The following is a 21,651-nucleotide window of genomic DNA, read 5'->3' on the forward strand; positions in this document are numbered from 1 at the left end:
CATCCAGTTTGCCAATGTGAGACCTAAAGAGTTCAGAAAACTGTTCAAGAGATGTACCATTTGTGATAAAATAGAAACATCATCGAAAAGCGAAACCATTTTCCACCTCGAGAAGGACAAATTAACATGAGTATTCAATGGGGAAAGCAGACAGGAAAGCAAGATAGACTCTTGTAATAAGAGTCTGAGATGTAAAGACCTTACCAATATTGGAGTCTAAAGAAACCTGGCATGTAGGTAGGAAGTTGCACCTCTATCACAAAGATGTTCTCAAAGCTGTTAAGAGAGCCATGAGAGAAGTATCAAGAAGAGGACATACTGTTTGCTGCTATTGGCAGTGTAATGGAAGGCTGTGTTTCAAGGATGATATTGTCTCCCTATTTTTCTGTAATCTGTCAAAGATTACCTAATATCTATTGAAAGAAACACCCTTCACACTTGTCATCTGACACCACCCCTGAAAAATTCATAATTCATTGCAACAGGATGAATCTAAGTTTTATTAGAATTTCCAAATACAGTCACAAAAGTCTAGTCCAAGAAATGCAGAGTTATGACTAAGATCAGCCACCCTGAAGGATATTTGGAGATATGAGCCCCTGCTTGACAAAGTAAACGTAATCACCAAGAATGTGATTGTAGTCCAGTTAGCAGCAGTAGCTGCTCTCCCAAGTAGACTGCTCCAGTCTGGAAAAATTCCTAACAGTAAAAGCTTACACCAAGCAGACTAGCAAGTGTTCAGCTTTCCTCTAAACTGAGAATGAGAACTATATATCAAAATATTGAACAGTGATGTCAAAACACCTTTCAAATAGAAAGGGGCTCACTGAGAAAAGCAATTTACAAAAATACGCATGGAACAAAACAGTATTTGCAGAAGAAAGGATTAAAACTTCATCTACAGCTGGACAGCTTAGGGAAATTCAAGGTTGGGGATGTACTTAGCTTTTCATGTTAATTTTGCATTAAATTCAGAAGATGAGCTACTACAGAAAAAGTTATCCAGCTTGAGGGCTCAGGATCACCTGGCCAATCGTATGAAAGCCTTTGCAATACATTTGAATTCATTCACTTGAATTAAAGTTTTTCTTCTAAGGAAACCATGGCAGTGTCCACATATCTTCATGGACACAAGTCATTATGCATTTAAAAGCATCAAAAAAAAAAATTATTCCAATCTGCAGACAACACATGAAATGACACCAACTCACTTCATTAAGCATCCTGAATGCAGAAATGAAGAACCTAGAAATGAACGTAGGCATATTAAAGAACAGTGAAAACAGCACTCTAATCCTTTTCACCCACTAGGACATTAATAAGGGGAAACATTAAACAATAATTCTTTCTGAAATACCAGTAGAAGCACCACTACCATTTTGATAAACATTACCTTTTATCTCTATCAAAAGAGCATATTATCTTCTTAAATATGACCTCTTTGAAGAGTCCCTAGCCTTACATGAAATACAAAGCTTCAATCCAAATTAAGGTTTCTCAGTATCACTGCAAATTATGAAAAACAACCTTCCAAAAAACATGTTTATTGCTGCTAATAGTAAAAGGGAACATCAGATATTTCTTCTCAACTCTAGTATTCTACTGCATAGGTACAAATAACATGGTAAATTATATCTTAAAGGTAGTGAAATAAAAAGTTATGCTATGTTAAGACAAAAATTTTCCAAATAGCAGTAAAAGCAGAAAGAGCAAGATGGGTTTTTGATACATTTCCTAAAACAAGCAGGACAAAAACTACTATGTCCAATTTTAATTCATAGTATAAACATTTTTATCTCCTAAACAGTATTTTCTACTTATCAAATACTGTTGAATAAATTGTTTGAAAAGCAATGAAATCTGTTTGGCCACTACAGTGCATTTGATTGCGTGTTGAAATAAGTTAAAAATAAAATGCTTACTGCAAAAAAAGTATACATTTTTTAAAACATAATTTAATTGAGAAAAAACAACTAATGACTTGATTTTGTTTGGGGTTTAAGGGAGGGCATAGGGGGCGGGTTGCTTTAAAGAACAAAGTACTCCGAAGAATAGACACTATACTTGCTATCTTCTGGTCACTAAAACAAGCAGAGCTGGAGTGGAACAGCTAAAAGGACACGTCAAAGATATGAGCTCTTTTACAAGTTTGAAAGGTACAGGCTCACAAATTCAATACATTTCTGACTCAATTCCGAACACACGGGAAGTTTTCATTTGCATACCTCTTGTAACTGCAGAGACATATGTCCCAGTTGGTCCTGGCGCCTTTCCACAATCTGTCTTTCTGCACGCATTTCTTGTTCTATCTTCTGAAGTCTTCTCTCTACCCGTTCCGATACCTTCAAAAGGAAAATAAACCACCCTGCATCTTTTACCATACTTTAAGATAACGATGGCAAATCAGGTAAATAGAGCGTGAGGCAGAAGAGAAAACACATCATTTATTTTATTTAATAACAGAATCATTATTAAATTGTGTAAATCGTTATCCAGTTACAGCAGCGAGTACTCCAGAAGTGCTTAAGCAGGGAACAGAATTGCTACCTTGCTATCTGTATCCTTCTTTAAGTATATGCATATTTTTTCTATTATGTTGGTTCTACACATGCTAAATATGTGAATATCAAGCTTGGCACAGCCTAACCTGAAGCTGCAATACAAAAATCTTAGCTTCTCTGTCACAGGCCTGATTAACCTATGGAGAGTCATTTCTTTCACATCTCCAGTCTGTAAGACAGACCAGTGTTTGTCTCCATGACCCTCTGAAATCTACGAGTGGGAAGCAGTAAACAAGAACTAAGTACACAAGAATAAAAAAAAAACACACATTTTTTCCCAATGTGTTGTGAATTCATGTACAGATTAATAAAAGTAACCACTACTTATTTATTAAAGCAATTTGGATTATAAACAAAACAGCCTTAAACCACAATACCAGAATGATTCTAGTTTTTAATTTCAAGCTGCTAGCAGACAGCACCCTCTCGTGGCCAGGAAATTAAATACATAGTGCTAAAGATAAGCAAGGAAAGTATTTATACATAGTTCCCCCTTTACCTTAAAAATAAGTATTTTAAGCAATCACTAGAAATCAAGGTATCTATTACCAAATGGTATTTAGATAAAAAGATAAAAACTTCAAAGAACATTCAGCTACTGTTTTCTGGTGCATGTAGAGGGGAACAAGTTCTTATCTGTACTTTCACCATGAAGTATGCTTCTACTAGCACTAACTATATGCACAGACAACTTTAACATGAGGATCACTGGTGTGTAGCAACAGAAATATAATTCAGGTACATTTATATTCTGGGCTTCACATTTTAAGAAGGAAATAGTCTTTTTCTTAACAACAGAACACATCAGTGTGAAAACACTTCCTGTTTGTGCAAACAGACAAATAGTCAGTTTACACTTTCAAATTTTGTATTCTCTTAAAATCATCAGAAGACACTCAAAAAATGTGTTGCATCAAATCACACTCTTACATGTAAGATCAATATAATCAATAGCAATTAGTTAATAAAATCTAATGTATAAAAAGTACCCCATCACAATGTTTGTATTTGCTTTGACAACTATTACTAAGTATTACTTCAAATAATTCACAAAATAGTCCAGCTAACAGAAACAATGATACTATGTAGCAGGAACAGAAAATAACACTTGATCACTAAATTTAACTCTTTGCCAAAAATTGTGAAATATCTGTCATCCTTTTCTCCAGATCTAAAGCACACAAATGAAACAAAATCATATTTTTACATTAAAAAAACCCACTTTGGCTTTATGTTTCTGAAGGTAGAGGCTTTTCTCAGTTCTCTTGTACGTAATTTTAAAGTGAAGTTAAGCAAAAAGTACTCTAAAGCTATTATGAAATAAAATATATAATTTAGACTTGACAAAAAGATCCGAAAGCAGTGTCACCCTGAAGAAGACATTCAAAAGGAAAGGTCAGGAACTTTCTCACTGACGTGAGGCAGCACCAGGTAAGCTTCAGATTCCTGCAACTTCAGATCTCCTTTTCGTTCTCCTGGAATGTTTCTGGTTATTTGCCCCACAAAGTAGTTAATGCATCACCTAAAAAACCTCAAACAAAACATTTACCCAGTCTACACTGGGGTAGGCATTATTTCCCAGAAAAATTATGTTCCCTGGTTTTAGAGACTCAGTTTTTGTCACAAATCCCATGACGGACAAGAATAAGGATAGTAAAAGAATAAAAATAAAGATTTTTAATATTTATTTAATATTTAAAAATAAATATTTATAAAATATAAAAATTACTCAAATGACTGACACAGGACAATGTTTCCTACCACAACAGTATGTACCTCATCCTCAGGATCTTATCCAAAGCTTTAAGATAGACAAGAGATTCACTGAAGAACTGTACAAAGAATATGGAAGTTCTACACAATTACATGAAATTCTAGCACTGTATTATTGTATTCACAATGTATTAGAAAGTGATTTAAAGGAGCATTTTTAGCAACACACAGCCTGAATTATAATCATGACACTAAGAGCTGTGTGTCTGCAGGCTTTCAGGTAGCTTAAAAAAAAAAAAAGAGTTCCCCCACCAACAATTAGACACAAAGAAATTTCTTCTTTAAAACCAGTGTGTCAGCTAAAGATTATCTTGTGGAATATGCTAGAGGATTAATCTACAAAAAACAGCATCTTACCTCTTGAATATCTCTTCTGTTTTTCAGCTTTACACTTGTTTTTAGTGTGCAAGTCCTGCTGACTGAAACTTATTTCAACATTTTTATTGCCTTTCTTTTTATGACTTATTTTATCAGCAATTTAGACTTGAAACAGAAGTACTGGAACCACAAAAATGGCAAATCTCTTTCACAGATTGCACTTAAAATATTGTTAAACTTTTCCCTCACAACAAATGATCACGTGTGATATACATTTTACAAATCATATGTGCAGTGACAAAACCCTCTATATTAGATCTTCCAAAGGACTGTTCCTTATCTGACAATAAACCTGTCTAAAATATCATAACCGTATCGTAACTCCACGTGAGACCCATTTCACTCGACATTGCTGTCTCTTTCCACATATAGTGCCAACACTAACTTTCTAATGGCATCATCTCAAACAAATTTGTGCTTCAGTGCAGTTGCTTTTTAGGCGCAAAGATCAGCTTTTTTGGCTATTTAGGATGTGCTTCAATACCAGGAGATAGATAACCATAAAGTGAGTAAACATTCTTTCCCTTGTTTATAGGTTTGTATGGACATCCAAACTATTTTCAAGAAAAAAGGATCTCAAAAAACATGTAGGTAAGAGATTTTGATATATTGTTGCCTTGTACCAAAATCATGCACAGATTCTCAAGTACAAGCCATTGAGAGTGCTTGACTTGAAACAGACATGCAATAACACCCATTCCACCACTTCAGATATCCTCTAGTTTTTATATTGCAGTGGAAAAGTCTCCCTTGATGGGTAAAATTAATGTGCATTGATTGTGTTGTATAGCTCTTTAAAAAGTACTTCATAACTAGACATCACCACTTATCTATATACATGCAATTTTCAAACAGCCCTGGATATACTGAACAGTATGCCTGAGCAGCTAGAATTCTTATCAAATCAAGACTAAGAAAGTATTTATCAATGTTTTTCTAAATAGTCAAGTCCCAAGCACAGAGGGTGGTTAAAGTACCCATAAATATCACTGGGTTTGAACAGATTTTTGAGTCGTTTGCTCCAAATCTCCATTTTCTGTGAAAAACCCAACCAGCTAAAAACTTCTGAGCTTTGCTCAGTTCTTAGCACAACAGCCCAGAGATCCCCATCAGTGCAATGGGATGAGTCCTAGCACAGGCTGCCCAGGGAGAATGTTGAGTCTCCTTCTCTGGAGGTTTTCAAGATCTACCTGGATGTGTTCCTGTGTGACCTGATCTAGTTGGACCTGCTTCTGCAGGGGGGTTGAACTAGATGATCTCTAGAAGCCCCTTCCAACTCCTATCATTGTGTGATTCTGTGATATATCCCTACAGAAATGAAGACTGAACTGCAAAGAACGCTTCTACCATGAATTCATCCTGTCAAATTATCAAGATTTCTAGTTGAATATTTATCACCATGAATCACACATTATAATACAAGGATGGTAATGTCAGAGGTGATAAACATTCCAAAGTGAAATGATAAATGTATTAAGAACAAAAGTTTCTGTATAACTTTGCATAAAGAAGTTGGGAGGAAAAGAGTATTTTTTCCCTACCTGACTTTCACCAATGAGAAATTAGCTCATTAATCTCACTAGAATTCCAAAACACGGACATGTACTAAAGGATTTTAAAAATCTGCAATAATAGGTCACAGTTTCTACATGCACTCTAGTCTCATGCTTTCCTGTGCTCAACATTAGAATTATTTTTATTCTTAATGTCTTTTGCATTTACTTCATCTCATCCATTCTGTCAGTCTCAGCAGTTAAACAAGTACAACATTAGGCTTTGAACAAGGGCAAAGGATCCATACTTTGTATCACAGAGCACAGGTAAAGAAGCAGGGTAGAATATTGCTACATGACTAGGCTTTTTCAGTAGTGTGGAATTTCCCACATACGGTGGGAAATGTCAGAACTCTTCAGCCTGAAGAGAAAGGGAATTCTCTGAAAAGTCTCTGAAGAAACTGAAAACTCTCCTCCTATGAAAATTAGCGATTAAAAAAGAAAATTAAAAAAAAAAAAAATCCTGTGACAACAACAAAGCCAAACAAAAAAAGACAACAAAAAAATCCAAAACAAACACATCAACCAAAATACATAAGACACACATAGGCAAAGCACAATTAAAAAAAAAGGTGCCACAGAAGTGGCAACTCCTGTGACAATACGTATTATACCTGGAGAATTCCTTGCTGTAGGACAAGAAATACGTAAGTTATAAATACCGGACAAGTTGCAGAAAAGAAACCACCAGAGAGATTACTAAGTACAGAAAGTATAGAGATCAATTCCAGGAAGCCCCCAAGCCACAAGATTAGATTAGTATTGTACAGAATTATCATTAGACATCTTGCTATTCTAACATGATTTACTAAACATCCAGTTTCTGACTATTCATCATACATGGCTTAGATCTTTCCTAACTACATATTTATTCTGCAAACTATACTCCAGCAATTGTTTTAACCTTTCAAGGAAGTACTTGAAAGAATGGTCTTTTTTATTTTCCTCCCTTTTCTTCCCCCTCAACTCTTCTCTTTCTCATCTTCTCTCAATTTGGTCAATGCTCTTCCTAAAAATAATAAGCAGCAATGAGCAGAATATTCCAGCTGAAGTCTTACTAGTCCTAGACATGAAAACCACCACACTGTAGCTTACTGCAGAATTTGTGTCCTTACTAAAAAAATGGCATTAAACACTTCAGCTTTCATAGCTTTATTGGATAGTGGTATTCTCTCCCAAGTAAGAGGCTTATTCTTCTGGTATTCCCCTCACCATTAACAAACTACAGAAGGCTTCCTTGTTGCACTTCACATCTCTAGTTTTTAGTTTCTCTTGGGTCAAATGTTGTAACATACAACTTCAAATCTTGAAATTCTACTATAGGAGGTCACAAAGAGCTACTTATTTCATTCATTAATGAAAAGACAGTGGCAGCATTCCAGAGGACTGAGGAGGAAGGTTTGTTTCTCTCATTCTAAGGCATTGAAAGGTTGTAGTGGAGCCAGCTATAGCAGCTATTTTCTTGAGAACTGTCTCTGTTAAATCTTACGGAGTTTGCTAATTTCCTGGTAAACAAAAGAGGAAAAAAAACAACCAAGTATACTGAGAAGTAGGTCACAATAAGAAAAATCCAGAGTTTTGCAAATATCAAGAATTCTTTAGCAGATAAACTTACTTTATCCTATGAGGTTATTAGGAGAAAGCAGAGCTAACATTCTAACAAAGGCAGTTATATTTTTCTAGGGAGACTGAAAAGGCAAGTCTTCTCCCACTGATGGATTCTGTCATACCAAGAATATAACCAGTACTGATGGATTACAATCTCTTGAATCCCTGTCCAACTTAATCTACAGTCAGGAATTTAAACAAGTACAATCATTAAGTCTGCTAGTGTCAACAAGCGGTCTGTGCCAGCAATATTGTTATGAGTGACCAACACATCCCTAAAACTCTTGGTAGAGCATTTAATATCAATTAATGCAATTTTAGGGAAAGATGAAAAATAGGAAAATAAAGACACACAACACTTGCTCCAAAAAGTCAGCATTGCTACCGATACCACATTAATACTTATATAAAACATACACTAAAGTCTTAAGTGCCAAGAACTACGCACAGGATTTCAACCTCCTGATTACCTGAGAGATTCTCAATTTCTCTTGTTCCTACAGCAATATGCTGTTTGACTTCCATCTCAGTAGCAGAACTCTGCCATATTTAAGTGATATAGAGACTGCAGTAAGTCTGCTTCCAACAGATACAGGAAGTCAAACCAAAAGAAGTATCATGGCTGTCCTGTCCCCTTTGCTACATTTGTCACAATGTCTTCAGAGAAGAGTGCGGCCCCAAGACACAGCTCCTATTACGCTGCAGAGATGGATAAGGATTGAAAAGGACAAGAAGGGAGGATGAGGAAACAATATTCATCATCATCATAACATGGGAAAGCTGTATCTTTCAAAAGGTGTCTTCAATGAGCATGATAGCTTTCAAACTAATGTTCAAAGTTAGAAAGAGGCTTTCTCAAAGACTGTGAGTTTTGAAACAGAAAAATTCCTTACATACACCCCTGTAAAACACTCATTTTTGCTTTAAACAAGCTTCTGAAGTGTAAAATTTGTCTTGCTCATTTCATTATGGAAGGGTAACGCTGTAACAACCAATAGCAGTCTAGATAGGATCCTGTTCAGATACATACTAATATGCGGTACTGATTATCAGCACACGCATTAAACTGGAAGTTCACACCTTGCTTAGAATTTTAAATATAAGTAATTTTTTCATGTTAGTCACACTCACCGTTTCTTGCTTTTCAGACAATTCTTCTAAAGTCTTCTTTAACTCAGCATCAGTCCTTCATAGAAAAATAAATGTAAGACAATGTTCTATAGTGCAAAAATTAAATATCAAATACAATAAATCAGCAACAATCTCCTGCTTTTTTATGCTACTTCAATTTGTTCCACAGACTCAAATTCCTAGAACAGAGACACGCCTCAAGAGGAAAATCCATTATAAAAAGCATTGCCATTCCTCAAATGAAGATAACGGAGCATCTATTTTGAAAGGTTAAGTACCAGGTCAACAAGTACAAAATTAGGAACATTTCCACATTCCTTTTGAACAGTACTAGTTTCTACTTGGAATTATCAGAGTAATTCTTGTTATTGCTATTAGACAAAGCATATACGGAGACAGTGTGTACTTTGAAAAAATATAATAGCCTGCATGAGAGCTTGCCCTCAAGAAACTCGAGTACCAAGAACAAAAAGGGTACAAAGTTGTAATAAAAGAAATTCCCAAGTCCTTGTTGTTTTGTCCATATATAAAAAAGGAGGGAAAAATATAGATATACTATACTAACCAGAACTGATGGGTGTTATTTACATTTATAAATACTGTACAAGATGACATGGAACAAGCAGTTCATAATACCGCATTTATCTACATGTTGTGCTCTCCCCAAAATTACTCTTATTAAACACGAAAGAACAAGGGAGTATAAGAAACATTTTAAAGTATAACTATTTTCCACGTTATTATTCACATGAATTTATATTCTGTTTATACCGATTTCTTCTTGAAAGCTCCCAACTGATGTCATCTCCTTGGCGAACTTGTTCACTACTGATATCTCGAAGAGACTGGTGAATAGAATGCAGCTGTAAATTGAAGTATACAAATTGCAAAGCTTAGGAATCCCTTTTCTCTGTGACATTCCAAGAAAATAGATATATACTCTTTTAAAAATAAAAGCTGGTAAAATTAATCTACAAATTAACAAAAATCCATTAATTGCAGGTGAGCCTGGATGAGTGGATGAGACTTGCACGCAACCCTTCACAACACTTGCTCATTAAAGTTTAATTTTCAGCAAATTATTTGCTAAACCAAGCTTCCCGACTATGAGGGTTTTTTTCTATGGTTCAGAGCTTCGTAATTTCAGTTACCTGAAGCTGCACATCCTTGTTATCCTAATGCAAACCAAGTTGAAAGATTTGAACAGATGCAGTCAAAATAGACACATTTCCTGCTAATAAACACTAGTTTAAGTGAAACATAGTTCTGCTCAGATATAGATATATATATATTTTTATATATATACACACACATACACTATAAAAAGGTGGCATATGAAATTGGAAGTGACCAAGCAGAACACTACGATGTACTCAGGAACAACCAAAGCAGTGAGAAAAGATATTTTATCTTGTCAAGACTTTACATATTCTACCAGAATACACTTTTCAGAGCTTTGGGAAAAAAAAAAACCAAAAATCCAAACAAAACATAAATTAAAAAAAAAAAAAAAACAAAACAAACACAAAAACAAAACCACAAAAAATAAACACCACCCCAACAAACACGTTTTTCCTCTTTAAAACCTTTCCTTTCTCTCATTCAGCAGGCCCCTAATTTCTAGTCAGAGTTCTTAAAGAAGCAAATGAAAAAATAATAGGTCATCCATCCTTCATGAGATAAAAAGTGACAGATAACCCATCGTAATCCTAACTACTGCTTTCAATGGCTCAGTGGCCAAGACCATCATTATGGGACACCCTGGTTTATAATAATCCCATGTTCTACACCCAAGACTTAAACCTGGATCTTCCACAGCCCAGATTACTGCTCTTCACATTCAGATACAGGCACTACCATCACCCCTGTGTGGCAAACCAGAAATTTCAATCTGACCCAAAAGACTTTGAAAAACACAACATATATTCAGACTGTATCAGCCTAAAAAGCAGAGAGGCTCAGATGTGCTAAAAATCCATTCAGATGGAAAATTACCTTAGCTAGAAGCAATCAGAATGGGAATAAAGGGACTGTGGTTATAGAAAGAAGAAAGCCACAGCTTTAGTTAAGTACTGCTTTACATCTGCCCCAGTTTCGACCTGTGGCTATGATCAATGACTACTTCTAGTTCATCATTCCTCAAAGGACTATACTCTTCTTACAAAGCAGTTAATGATTCAGTAAAGCCATATTCACTCACTGAAAAGCAAAAATAAGGAATAAACTAGCAGTTATCATCAAAATAGGTAAGCAAATAGCTTTTTTTCCTAGTTACTTAATATAAACTAAGAATTTGCTGAATTGCAGGAACTCTCTTGAAAAAAATCTCTAAGACATTTCTAGATTATTTAGAAGTAGGCTAAAATACTTCTAAGACTTTTGGAAGTTTAGGAGGAAAAATTTTCATTAAAAAACCCTATTTTTTTCCAAGGATTATGTTCCACAATGATCTTGGGTGAGGAAGGAATGAAGAGAGAAGTAGACTGAAAGGAAATGAAACAGGGTTAAATAGAAGTCTAAGAATTTCTGTAGCACCCAGATCCCCCAAAAAGCAACTAAGAGAAGACATTGTTCTTAAGTTTAAAATTAATTATTTGGAAGCTGAGACAGATTTAATAAAGTCAAAATTAACATCTTGCAATCGGGTATTTGATTATTAGTCATAATACATTTCTCCTGGATAAATTAGTTCACGATGATAGACTCAATCAAGCAGGTCTAGCCGTTCTGTCTGGAAGAGCAAAGGCAAGTAGTGAAATCTCCTATCTGTAGGATATAGAAAGCCTGCAATCTTATCCATTTACTTTTTCTGAAGAGTCTGTAGGTAGAAACAAGTTGAGGGGTATATGAAAACTACTACTGTCACATATATCATCTCCTCACATCATACATCTGAAGTACAGAGTCAAATTATCCCGTTCAGAATAATTAAGATGGATAACTAACTGACTCAAAATCAGCCCAGGCTACACTAAAGCAAAAAGCAGAAGTACTAAGGTCCCATGCCATTAACTCATGCAGAACAATTCCCTTTATAGGCACACTGGATTTCAGCATGTAGGTAAATGTTAATCAGAAAAATCATCTCTGGATGTTTTTCATCCATGGCCTAAAAAGTACAGAGGTTTTTTCCTACATTTATTTTGATACCACTACTATCTGCATCTTTCTCTCTATGACAGATTTTTACGGAATTTCATGACACTGACAGGTCCAAGAGGTGATTATCTAATGAACAATGGCACGAAACATTGAAAATATACAGAAACATTCTTAGCTGCATCATCAAGAATAATTTAATTTGATGTAGAATGTGGTCTGGTGACCACATATTGCTTATTTGGGGAAGCAACTCCCATTAGTGCTCTGTACCTGGTCCAAATTATCTGCCTCATTGATAAACCGAACGCTTGCAGATCTAGACCTTCGATGTTTATTGCCCTGTGAGTCTCTATAATCCCTGAGAGGAGAAGTAGGCAGGAAGTGGCGGATCCCTTTATGAGATAAGAGACAAAAAAATAAGGATGAACACAAAACTTCATAGGGGAAATTTTTCATTTTTCTTCATGAAAAACTGTTCCACCTTGCCAATATCCTTATAGGTAACATTACAGACAAAACAACGACTAAAATTATATAAAATGTACAGGCTTGCTTCTTGTTTAGCTCTTCTCAGGATTATTCTTTAATTTAAATATTTCTGGAATACATATATGTTACAGGTGAGAAAGAGGTTTCCTTTGTTCCTTCAAGGAACAGGTATTTTTTTCTTCAGATTTTATTTGTCCAAGCAAGAACTTTTCCTCCACCTGTATCTATTCCAGCTTCATGCTACAGTACTACATAGCTTTCACATTACAAAAATATTAAAGTTTTGGAGCTTTCTACTAAAATACATTAAATGTTACTTCTGTGATGAATACTCCTCCCACAAACACCTTTTCCTAAAATATAATGACACTTCAGGAAGGTATACAAGAAAAAATACTTTTCTATAGGTTTTACATTTGTTATTTTTCCTTTTCTACTGAGCCTTACAAAATTTCATCCACAAATCTTTTACATTTAAAATTTAATTTTGCTTTCTGCTGTGAAGCAAGCTTCAGAAGCCACAGTATCTTTTGTAACTTGTATGTATCTGCAACTCATGCAGCAGACAATTTTCTGTAGTGAAAGAATCATTTACATCTCTTCAGATATCAGCAGAAAAGACTATGTAACAGCTGTAAGAATGTACCAAACAACTGTATCAGTTAATGCAGGTTTTCCAAATTTCAAAATTAAAATTCTCTGAAGTAATGAATGATGATTTTGTGGCCATCATCTTCAGTTTTTTGTTGTTAATGTCCCCTTTCCATGCAACAGCTATTTGACATAATTTAACTATACTCAAGTATTTTACCTGATACTCCTTCTCCATCCAGATCACTAGGGTATAAGCTTGAGAGAGAAGCACTTTTCATTCCAGAGTTTCGAGTTAATCGTTGGCTCCTTAACTGACCTACAGACTCTTTCAGTGCTTCTTTTAGCTGCAGAGAAATTACAGTTTACTGAAATATGAATACAGACCAACTTAAAGAAAACTCACAGGTGTAAATATTACATTTTCTTTAAACTTGTTAAGAGACTCAAAGCTATTTTTAAACCAAGTATAGCTATGAATTAACAAAAGCTTTTTTTCAATATCTTGTATGTCATATTCACATAACTAAAACAAAACACATTTCCAACACTGGCAGCTTCAAATATCAAGTTTCTTAAGACAGTGGTACAACACATCAGTAAAACTCAAAACAAAAGCATGTCTCCAACAAGGAAAATAAGACCTGTTTGCCAGCAATGCTCAATAACTGTCCTACAAAATCCAGAAAATAACTTCAAATATTTTTTTTTTCATTGGAATTTTTCTACCAGACCTACTTGGAATCAATTTGACATACAGCTATCAAATTTCACTAAACAGCTTTACATCAAGCCCTACTTTTAGTAGTTAACACTTCCAGAAAAAGGCAGCTGGTCCCAACTTCAGAATTCAGAACTAATTATATTCCTAAATAAGTTCCTTATTTTCCAAACTTGCATCTTACTTTCCAAGATTGAATTTACTAACTTTGGTTCTTAGCTACTTGCTCTTGTCATATCTTTATTTGACAATCTATGACATATCAACTTCTAAAGGTTCACATTTCCTCTCTCTAACAGAGACTTACGCACAACTGTTCGACTGCTGCTTTATTCTTGCTGAATTATACACACTGTGCTGGATCACTTTCTGGGTGGTACTTTTTCCCCAAAGCAGAAAATACTACTATAAATTGTTTCTGAATCTTTCAATGCTTGATTAGGTTCTTTTAGAAGTATTATGTTTTCATTATATGGTTTACTAAAGCAACTTAATTATCACTCTCTAAGCAAAAGCTTTAAGGAGTTTCTAATTCTTTCTCAAAAAGATGGAGACTACTTGAGGGAAAAAGATACAACAATGTATGTATGTATGTAACAAAAGATCGCTTCTGTATGCAAAAAACTAAAAAGTTTTTTAAAAGAAAGAGCATTAACTTTTAAATCTAACTTGTCTCTGTCAAAGACTTACCCTGCATCTTTAACAAGGCAATATAAGCTCTAAATTAAGCTACAGGTGCTCAGTTTGCATGCTCAGTTTTCATTTTTTCTTACTTATTTTTATTTTTAAAACAAAGAACTATGACAATGTTGAGAATTAGCGAACTTACTATGACGCATGTCATATCCCCAATTACTTCCATAAAGAGCTTGTGCACATTGATTTAGAAAGCAAGCCGTTTGAAACAAACAAGCTGTATTTTCTTTATATTTACTTTTTCTTTCTTTCTCTGTACCCTCACATACAAAATATCACTACATCTCATATGTATTTGTTGTAGCCAACTTAAAAATTTCTCTTGCCCTATCAGCACTAATTTAATTTACTTCCTCTGTCTAGACACCCATTTTCAAACTTCGTAAAGCTTGATCTCTATGAGAATTTCACCCTTTCTGCAATGTAGAGAAAGTTGGTGAGATTCAGAAGCTGTTGTAAAATGACAGGAAGAAACCTACACCAGTATGATCAAAACCTCATTCTCTGTTGTAATTCTACTTTTACCTTATCACTTATTAAGGCAAAAAAACATGTTCCCTAATCATCTATTTAAGCTGTGCACCTTGACTTGTCACAGTATCAGAACAATCTAGTTGGTGTTTATGAACCTGAAAAGTAATAAAGCTACAAAATCTGCCAGTCATTATATAATATACTACTACAGTTTGATTAAGGTTGCTCAAATAAATATGAAAAGTTTTAGATTATATCTACTGATCTGTTGATATATTCTGTCCATTACTACCACGTTTTCAGTTATGAATCACAAAAGATTTAAGAAGTTAAGACAAACTGAGAATTGCTCACCGTTATTATTTCTTCAGTTTGTTCCTTGTCATACTCTCTGTATTGTCCTAGCAAATGGTCAACATGTCTCAGATTTCTGTTGGCATCCTTAAAAAGAAGATTGAGGAAAAAAAATCAAAACAAAAAAATTCCTCTAATCAAACATTTCTGTTGCCTTTATTACTCTTGGTATGTTAAGAGTAAATTGATAACACAATTGCTTTTTAAAGAGTCTAAGGATTCAAAATCCTATTCAAGCAACCAGAATCTGAAGATGCAGAGCATGGCTAAAAGGAAGAAAAAAAAGAAACAAAACCAAACTATCACTTACAGTATAACTATAAGGTTTCAGCTTCAAATAAAAAGTTTGCTAACTTTCAGCCACTCTTCAGACAAAGCTTTTTCATTCAAAGACCTTAATGTTAATTTAATTCTGTTTTACAGGCAGGTAACTGAGAAATAATTTTTTGAAGATCAACACATCAGATATGGTCTCTGCATAAGCACTCTCTGACCAGATAAAGACCTGGATCAGATGGCAGATCTGCTGAAAAACAGTCCACAAAAAAGTAGTTAGCTTAAAATCAGAATTCCAGAAGAGTAGCTGGAAAGAGGTTAGACAGAAACAGAACTATACCAGAGTCCCTTTTAAAAAAATAGTCAGATTATGTTCTTACATCATAACTTTTCTAGCTTGATGATTATTTTCCTACTAAGGAGTTTTGAAATTTAAATTCTGCATTCTATATAGATTATTCTCTTCTCTCATATTAAAAAAGAAAAAAAATTGCTAGCCAAACAATACTTAACATAAGTGATAAGCCCTCTCAATCTCGGTATTCACAACTGTCAGCTAGAAAAGAACAGGATTGACTTCTTAAGCAAAAAATGATGTTAAGATAGCCAAATATCTCCTTCCACTCACAAAACACATTCAGAGATTTCCTCTGCTAAAGAAGCATAAATTAGATAAACAATATTTCCTGTTTGAATATGGATCTCTTGTAAGTTTACAAACACTGCTTCTCATTATGTTGTTTCACATCTAGAAAATATTTAAATCGTAAGCTCCATCATGAATGAGGGAACTGACTGCCTACATATTTACTGGAGTATATATACAGAGTATAAGACAACAAAGATCATAGAATCATTGTGGTTGGAAAAGACCTTTAAGATTACCAAATCCAACCACTAACCTCACACTGACAAGCCCACCACTAAACCATGTGCCCCAGCATCTCATTTATGTGCCTTTTAAATACCTCCAGAGATGGGGACTCCACCGCCTTCCTAGGCAGCCTGTGACAGTGTTTAACAACACTTTCAGTAAAAAAACTTCTTTCCAGTCTCCAAGATGGGGCTAGAACTTTCTGCTACAAAACTGAATGCCTCTTGGGAGAATCTAACAAAGTTTATTTGGCATTATTCAGCTGGCTAATTTTATAAACAATATTATCAAACCCATCATTATTTCTAACAACAATCTATTACTGTTGAAAGTGTAACAAGCTGCATACTTTCAGGTCAAAGGCAATATGATCAACTTCCCAAAATCTTTTTGATATGAACATAAAGCAACGTTTCCCATCAGTACAGTATTTTATGCAACTTCAGAAATGAAAATTTGATCCTATGTTACAACAATGCAGACTCTATAAAGACCATATTTCATCAACAACCTGTAAAGTGCTTGCTAAAGTATGGATCTTCTCTGTAACTTCTTCAGCATCATAGTTCCGATCCCTGTTGTGGGATGCTCTCAAAGGTGTTCGCCTTCCTATTCGGCCCCTGAGAAAGCTGTCTGAATCACTGGATGAATCTGCCATTAGTATCTTGAAATCTAAGCAGGAAGACCAGAAAAAAGTAATGAATGTTAAATCTTGACAGTAAATGAATAGTCTTTGATTCACACGATGTTCCCAAAGCAACTTCATAGACTCACACTACCTCTATATCAGCTTTTCTGGTTCAGGTCAGCAGGCCATACTTTTGAAGCAGACCACCTAATTGCTCCTCAGTAATGTTTTTTCACGTCATGAAGCAACACCAAGATGTAAGAGACAGAGCCTATTAGGAGAGAACTAAGTCAAAAGATGCACTCTAACTACTTCTAAGTGTTCAGTACTCAGGATAAGACCATAGCCCAAAGCAAATTCTCCCCTCAAAACATACAATGTAGACACATCAGGGCTTTACCACTTGTTCTGGTCTGCAGAACCATCCCCCTTTGTCTCACATTACTTGCTAAGCTGTGTTCAGATTGGCCAGGGACAACTAAGACAAATAACCCCAAGAAACTATTTGAAGCAAGTAGAAGAACTGGTATCTTAATGACTAAAAGAGAACTGGAGATATTACAGAGGAAGCAAATGCAGTGTCTTAAAAAGAAGAGACAGGAAAGCTGTAGCTAAGAAGTTACCTGTGGAAAAAAAATAAATATCCTATATTTAGTTTCCAACAAAAGATCTGTTATTAAAAAAAAAACCAATCAACCAACAATGTATCTGTTGATATGAGATCAATCAATCTGGTAGTGAGTAACTAAATTTGTTAAACAAGGAAGCCTAATTGAGGCTGAGAAAGTATAAACACAGCACTGGGTAAAACAAGAAACAGCAGAGAGAGAAAAAGACAGAGAAAAATAAAAGAAATAAAACACCAATAGAAAACATGACATGGAATAATATTAATTTTTACCATAATCCAGTTTTAAAAAAAAAGCCAAACAAACCAACTTGTATTTCACTACGTTAAGTTGTATTTTCCCCTTGATCTTTACTAGAGCCTCACATGAACATCAACAGGACCCATATGCCTGCACAGACCATACGTATCACTAATAAACATAAAATGAGGCTCCTCTCACACAAGTTTGGCATCACCTGTTCTAGAGTGATTGTTAATTATTTCTGTAACTGCAGTGTCAGTTCTCCAGGCTAAAACTTCTCTTTCAGATCTTACCAAGCATGACTATCGGCACTGTCACTCAAAACTCAATAAGCAACTGCTTCAGTAACCAATTTCCTCTGAACTTAACACAGGTTTTCAGCTTCAAAGCATACTGTGAATATATCTTTAAGATGCAAAGTAAAGATCCTATTAATGGCAATACTACAAATTAAGCTCAAGATCAGCCTTATTAGGGTTAAGAAATTCAACTCTGAGACATTAATCCATAGGAATCTAGTCTTTCTATGTGCCAGCATACTTTGCCTGACTGTTATCATTTTTACAGTTGTAACAAATACAATTTTAATGCTCACAGCAAATGGCTGATGGTCTGTATCTGTCATATACTATCTCAACTACAAAATCATGGTAAATATTGCTTTGCAACTTAGATTCTTCAGAACTCCATTCACATTTCCACAGGAAGAAAATTCTCTTTTCCTTCCAAACGGGGGAAAAAAAACACTTGTTGGGATTTACTGCATTATAATACTGCACAGAAGTATCCTATAAGAGCCACAAAACTAATCTTGCAAACTAATCGTGCAATTCATATAGCTTGTCTGCAAGTCAAACACCTCCAAGTGAAAGATTAGGCTTAACTCTTAATCCCACCACATCACATTCCTTTCTAGAAGCTAAGAGCCCAAAAATAACACCACTTAACAACACTATCAGTTTCACCTTAGTAAAAGGAGGCGTTTTAAGGATTGCTGAATAGAACGAGAAATTAAGAACAAGACATGTAAGAACATTAAAATGATATAAAGTGTTTTAACTCATTTTGAGATGAAATGGGATCAGTCAACAGAATTCCAAAGGTTAGTTATTACATCTCAGCCAAAGAGAACTAAATTCTTAATAGTTACTCAAACTCCTTTGAGAGCAAGCCTCTTAACATGGCCCTACATCTACCTCCCATTAGGTAAGTATGGCAAATTGTAATGTTAGAAAAGAGACAGGTATTGACAGAAGTTAATGGCAGTTGACTTTGCTGAAAGCATCACTCAGAGAAGTATCTCAACCTTAAGAGCCCCAACTACTGAAAAGCTATGATAAAACAAAATGGAAATGAAGAATCACAGCAAAAAAGATTAATGGGTTTGTTTTCAGCTGTCCAAAAATAGGCTTACTAAGATACTTACTGGCCAAAGCAGTAAAGAAAGGCTAGTAAACAAGACAAACATAAAAGGAAACACTAGACACAGGAGGACATTTTGTCTGAAGAAAACTTCCTATTTGTGGTTAAGTAGCCATTCCTCTTTGTCCTCATGAGCAACCTAGAAGGAACCATAAGTACTTCTAAATTGAAGACGTTTTGCTCCATAAAAAGCAACATCCTCATTTTTACAAGAATTACAGGAGTTTCATTTTACATTAAAAAAAATCATAAAGAAGTAGAAATTTGCACTAATATTCTGTATTAACATTTGCTTGTTAATTTCAAAATAATGAAAAAAGAGCCTATTGTCACTTTTTCAACAAACCTAGACTGATTTCAGTGTATGATCATACAATCTACTTGGTGCTGAGAATCATTTGTCTTTTATTGGTTTTTAGTCTACCCAATCAGACTATAATCTTTCTTGCACCAAGGAAAAACATCAGCACTCTGTATTTTCCTTTCCTGTAGAAAACAGGGCATTTCAGATTCAGAGGACTCCCTTGCTGAGAGATTGGGGGGCAAAGTAAACATGAGATACAGCTGACAGTCTCAACAGCAAGCTCTCCAGCTCAAGTAAGCAGAAGATGAACTCTGTGTACACAACCTCACTACTTTAAGTGTTTTTATTTGTTTATCAGACAAATCTATCACTAGGTAACTCTTAGTGCTAAGGGCATGTTTGAAGCTTTATAGTTAAGATACAGCATGACTAAAATAAAATAAAATTGATAGCCATTCCAGAAAGGCATAACATGACACCTGAAAGTGCTCCTAACAGAGCAAGGAGACGTTTTCAAAAAGGCAGGAAGATGATCCAACATAGTGACGTTTCACCATCATGCTTTCAAGCAACAGAGCTACACTTGACTCGTGACGCCACGTTCCTAGCCCTCTTCAGCACCACGACACACAAAACGGTTCCTTCGTACCGACCACAGCAAGTAAGCGAAGCTAATGCAAATCCTCCTTCCGTCGTGCACGTATCGAAACTGGCGAACACCTGACCTCGTTTGAGGGCCTCCGGGACCTTCTGCCCTGGACGGGACGGTGACAGCCCCATGGGACAGCGGGACAACTCCAGAACGGCGCCGGACCTGCCAACTGCCGGGCCTCTGTTAGGCCCGCAAGCTGCGCCGGCTGCCGCCGCGGCTCGGGAGCAAGCCCGCGTCCCCCCGCCGGCCTCTCGCCTCGGTGCCCGTACCGTCGCCGGCGCCCAGCACCCAGCCAGCCCCGGGCGGAAGAGCAGCCCCTTCCCACGCGCCCTCCGGCCGCAGCCCCGGCTCTGCACTTCTCACGCCCTCAGCGCTCACCGCACAGCAGCTGCGGGCGGCCCCCTCCACCATCCACTTCAACCTCTGGGAGGCGAGGCCGACCCCTGAGTGGACACACACACCTCCACGCCTCGCCGCTATGGCAACTTGAACTAACCGCCTTGCCACCAGCTGCCACAACGGCCTTCCGGGAGCCTGGCTCACCACCCCGCAAGGCACTGTGGGACGGGTAGTCCACGAGCCACGAGGCCGCCTTGGATAGGAAAGCGCAAAGGACTTCAGCTCCCAGGAGACACTGCGGCGGTGGCGCCGGCCGCAGGAGCGGTAGCGGCAGGTCAGGCCCCGTCGGTCGCGGGGCTGTTAGTCCGTCAGGGGTGGCGGCGGGAGGACTCTCGCCTACGCTGATGTTCAGAAAAGTTTTTCAAAGATAAACTTTTACAGAGTTGACCTCTACAGACACTACAGCTAAATAAACATGGAGAGCAGAAACAGCAGCTGTTGCCCTGGTTGAGCAAGTGTGTACACTCCACTGATGAGACTGGGCACCTGTCTGGGAAAGGAGAGTGTGAGCAACTTCAGTTGTGGAGCCATCTCTGTTCCTATTTCTTGACTTTTTCTTGTTTCTTTAAGCCAGGGGTCTCCCTATTCACAAATGTATCTAGTACCCTTGTGTGCAGTAAAGTGACCAAATATTACAGATGGACACACTAGCTAGCCCTGAAGAGACAAAAGGAAGAAAAGAGTGCTGTGAGTGACCACGGGAAACGTCGCCCGGGCCTTTGAACCTTGTGCAGAACCTGCAATAGTTCTAAAATGACTGGACTATTTGGCTGCAAGTTAGCCATGGGTGAGC

The 21,651-nt window shown here is 36.4% G+C and overlaps 1 protein-coding gene across 6 annotated transcripts in view; it reads right to left on the minus strand.

The window, feature by feature from the left end:
* Positions 1-21,005, minus strand: part of CEP128 (centrosomal protein 128) — a 106,314-nt gene extending 85,309 nt beyond the window's left edge. For 2 of the 6 annotated variants that reach the window (XM_061998051.1, XM_061998055.1), the window contains exons 1-8: positions 20,838-21,005; positions 17,093-17,253; positions 15,432-15,518; positions 13,407-13,533; positions 12,377-12,498; positions 9,776-9,867; positions 9,005-9,059; positions 2,226-2,342 (exon numbers count right to left, since the gene is read on the minus strand). In XM_061998051.1, the coding sequence (XP_061854035.1) occupies positions 2,226-2,342; positions 9,005-9,059; positions 9,776-9,867; positions 12,377-12,498; positions 13,407-13,533; positions 15,432-15,518; positions 17,093-17,239 (747 nt within the window). In that variant the 5' untranslated portion in view covers positions 17,240-17,253; positions 20,838-21,005. Of the gene's footprint in view, positions 1-2,225; positions 2,343-9,004; positions 9,060-9,775; positions 9,868-12,376; positions 12,499-13,406; positions 13,534-15,431; positions 15,519-17,092; positions 17,254-17,360; positions 17,467-20,286; positions 20,359-20,837 lie in introns of those variants that run through there. The other 4 variants (XM_061998054.1, XM_061998050.1, XM_061998049.1 and 1 more) reach the window with 4 other exon arrangements.
* Between the last annotated feature and the right edge of the window lie 646 nt (positions 21,006-21,651).

Source organism: Colius striatus, chromosome 6, assembly GCF_028858725.1.
Source record: "Colius striatus isolate bColStr4 chromosome 6, bColStr4.1.hap1, whole genome shotgun sequence".
NCBI classification, from domain to species: domain Eukaryota; kingdom Metazoa; phylum Chordata; class Aves; order Coliiformes; family Coliidae; genus Colius; species Colius striatus.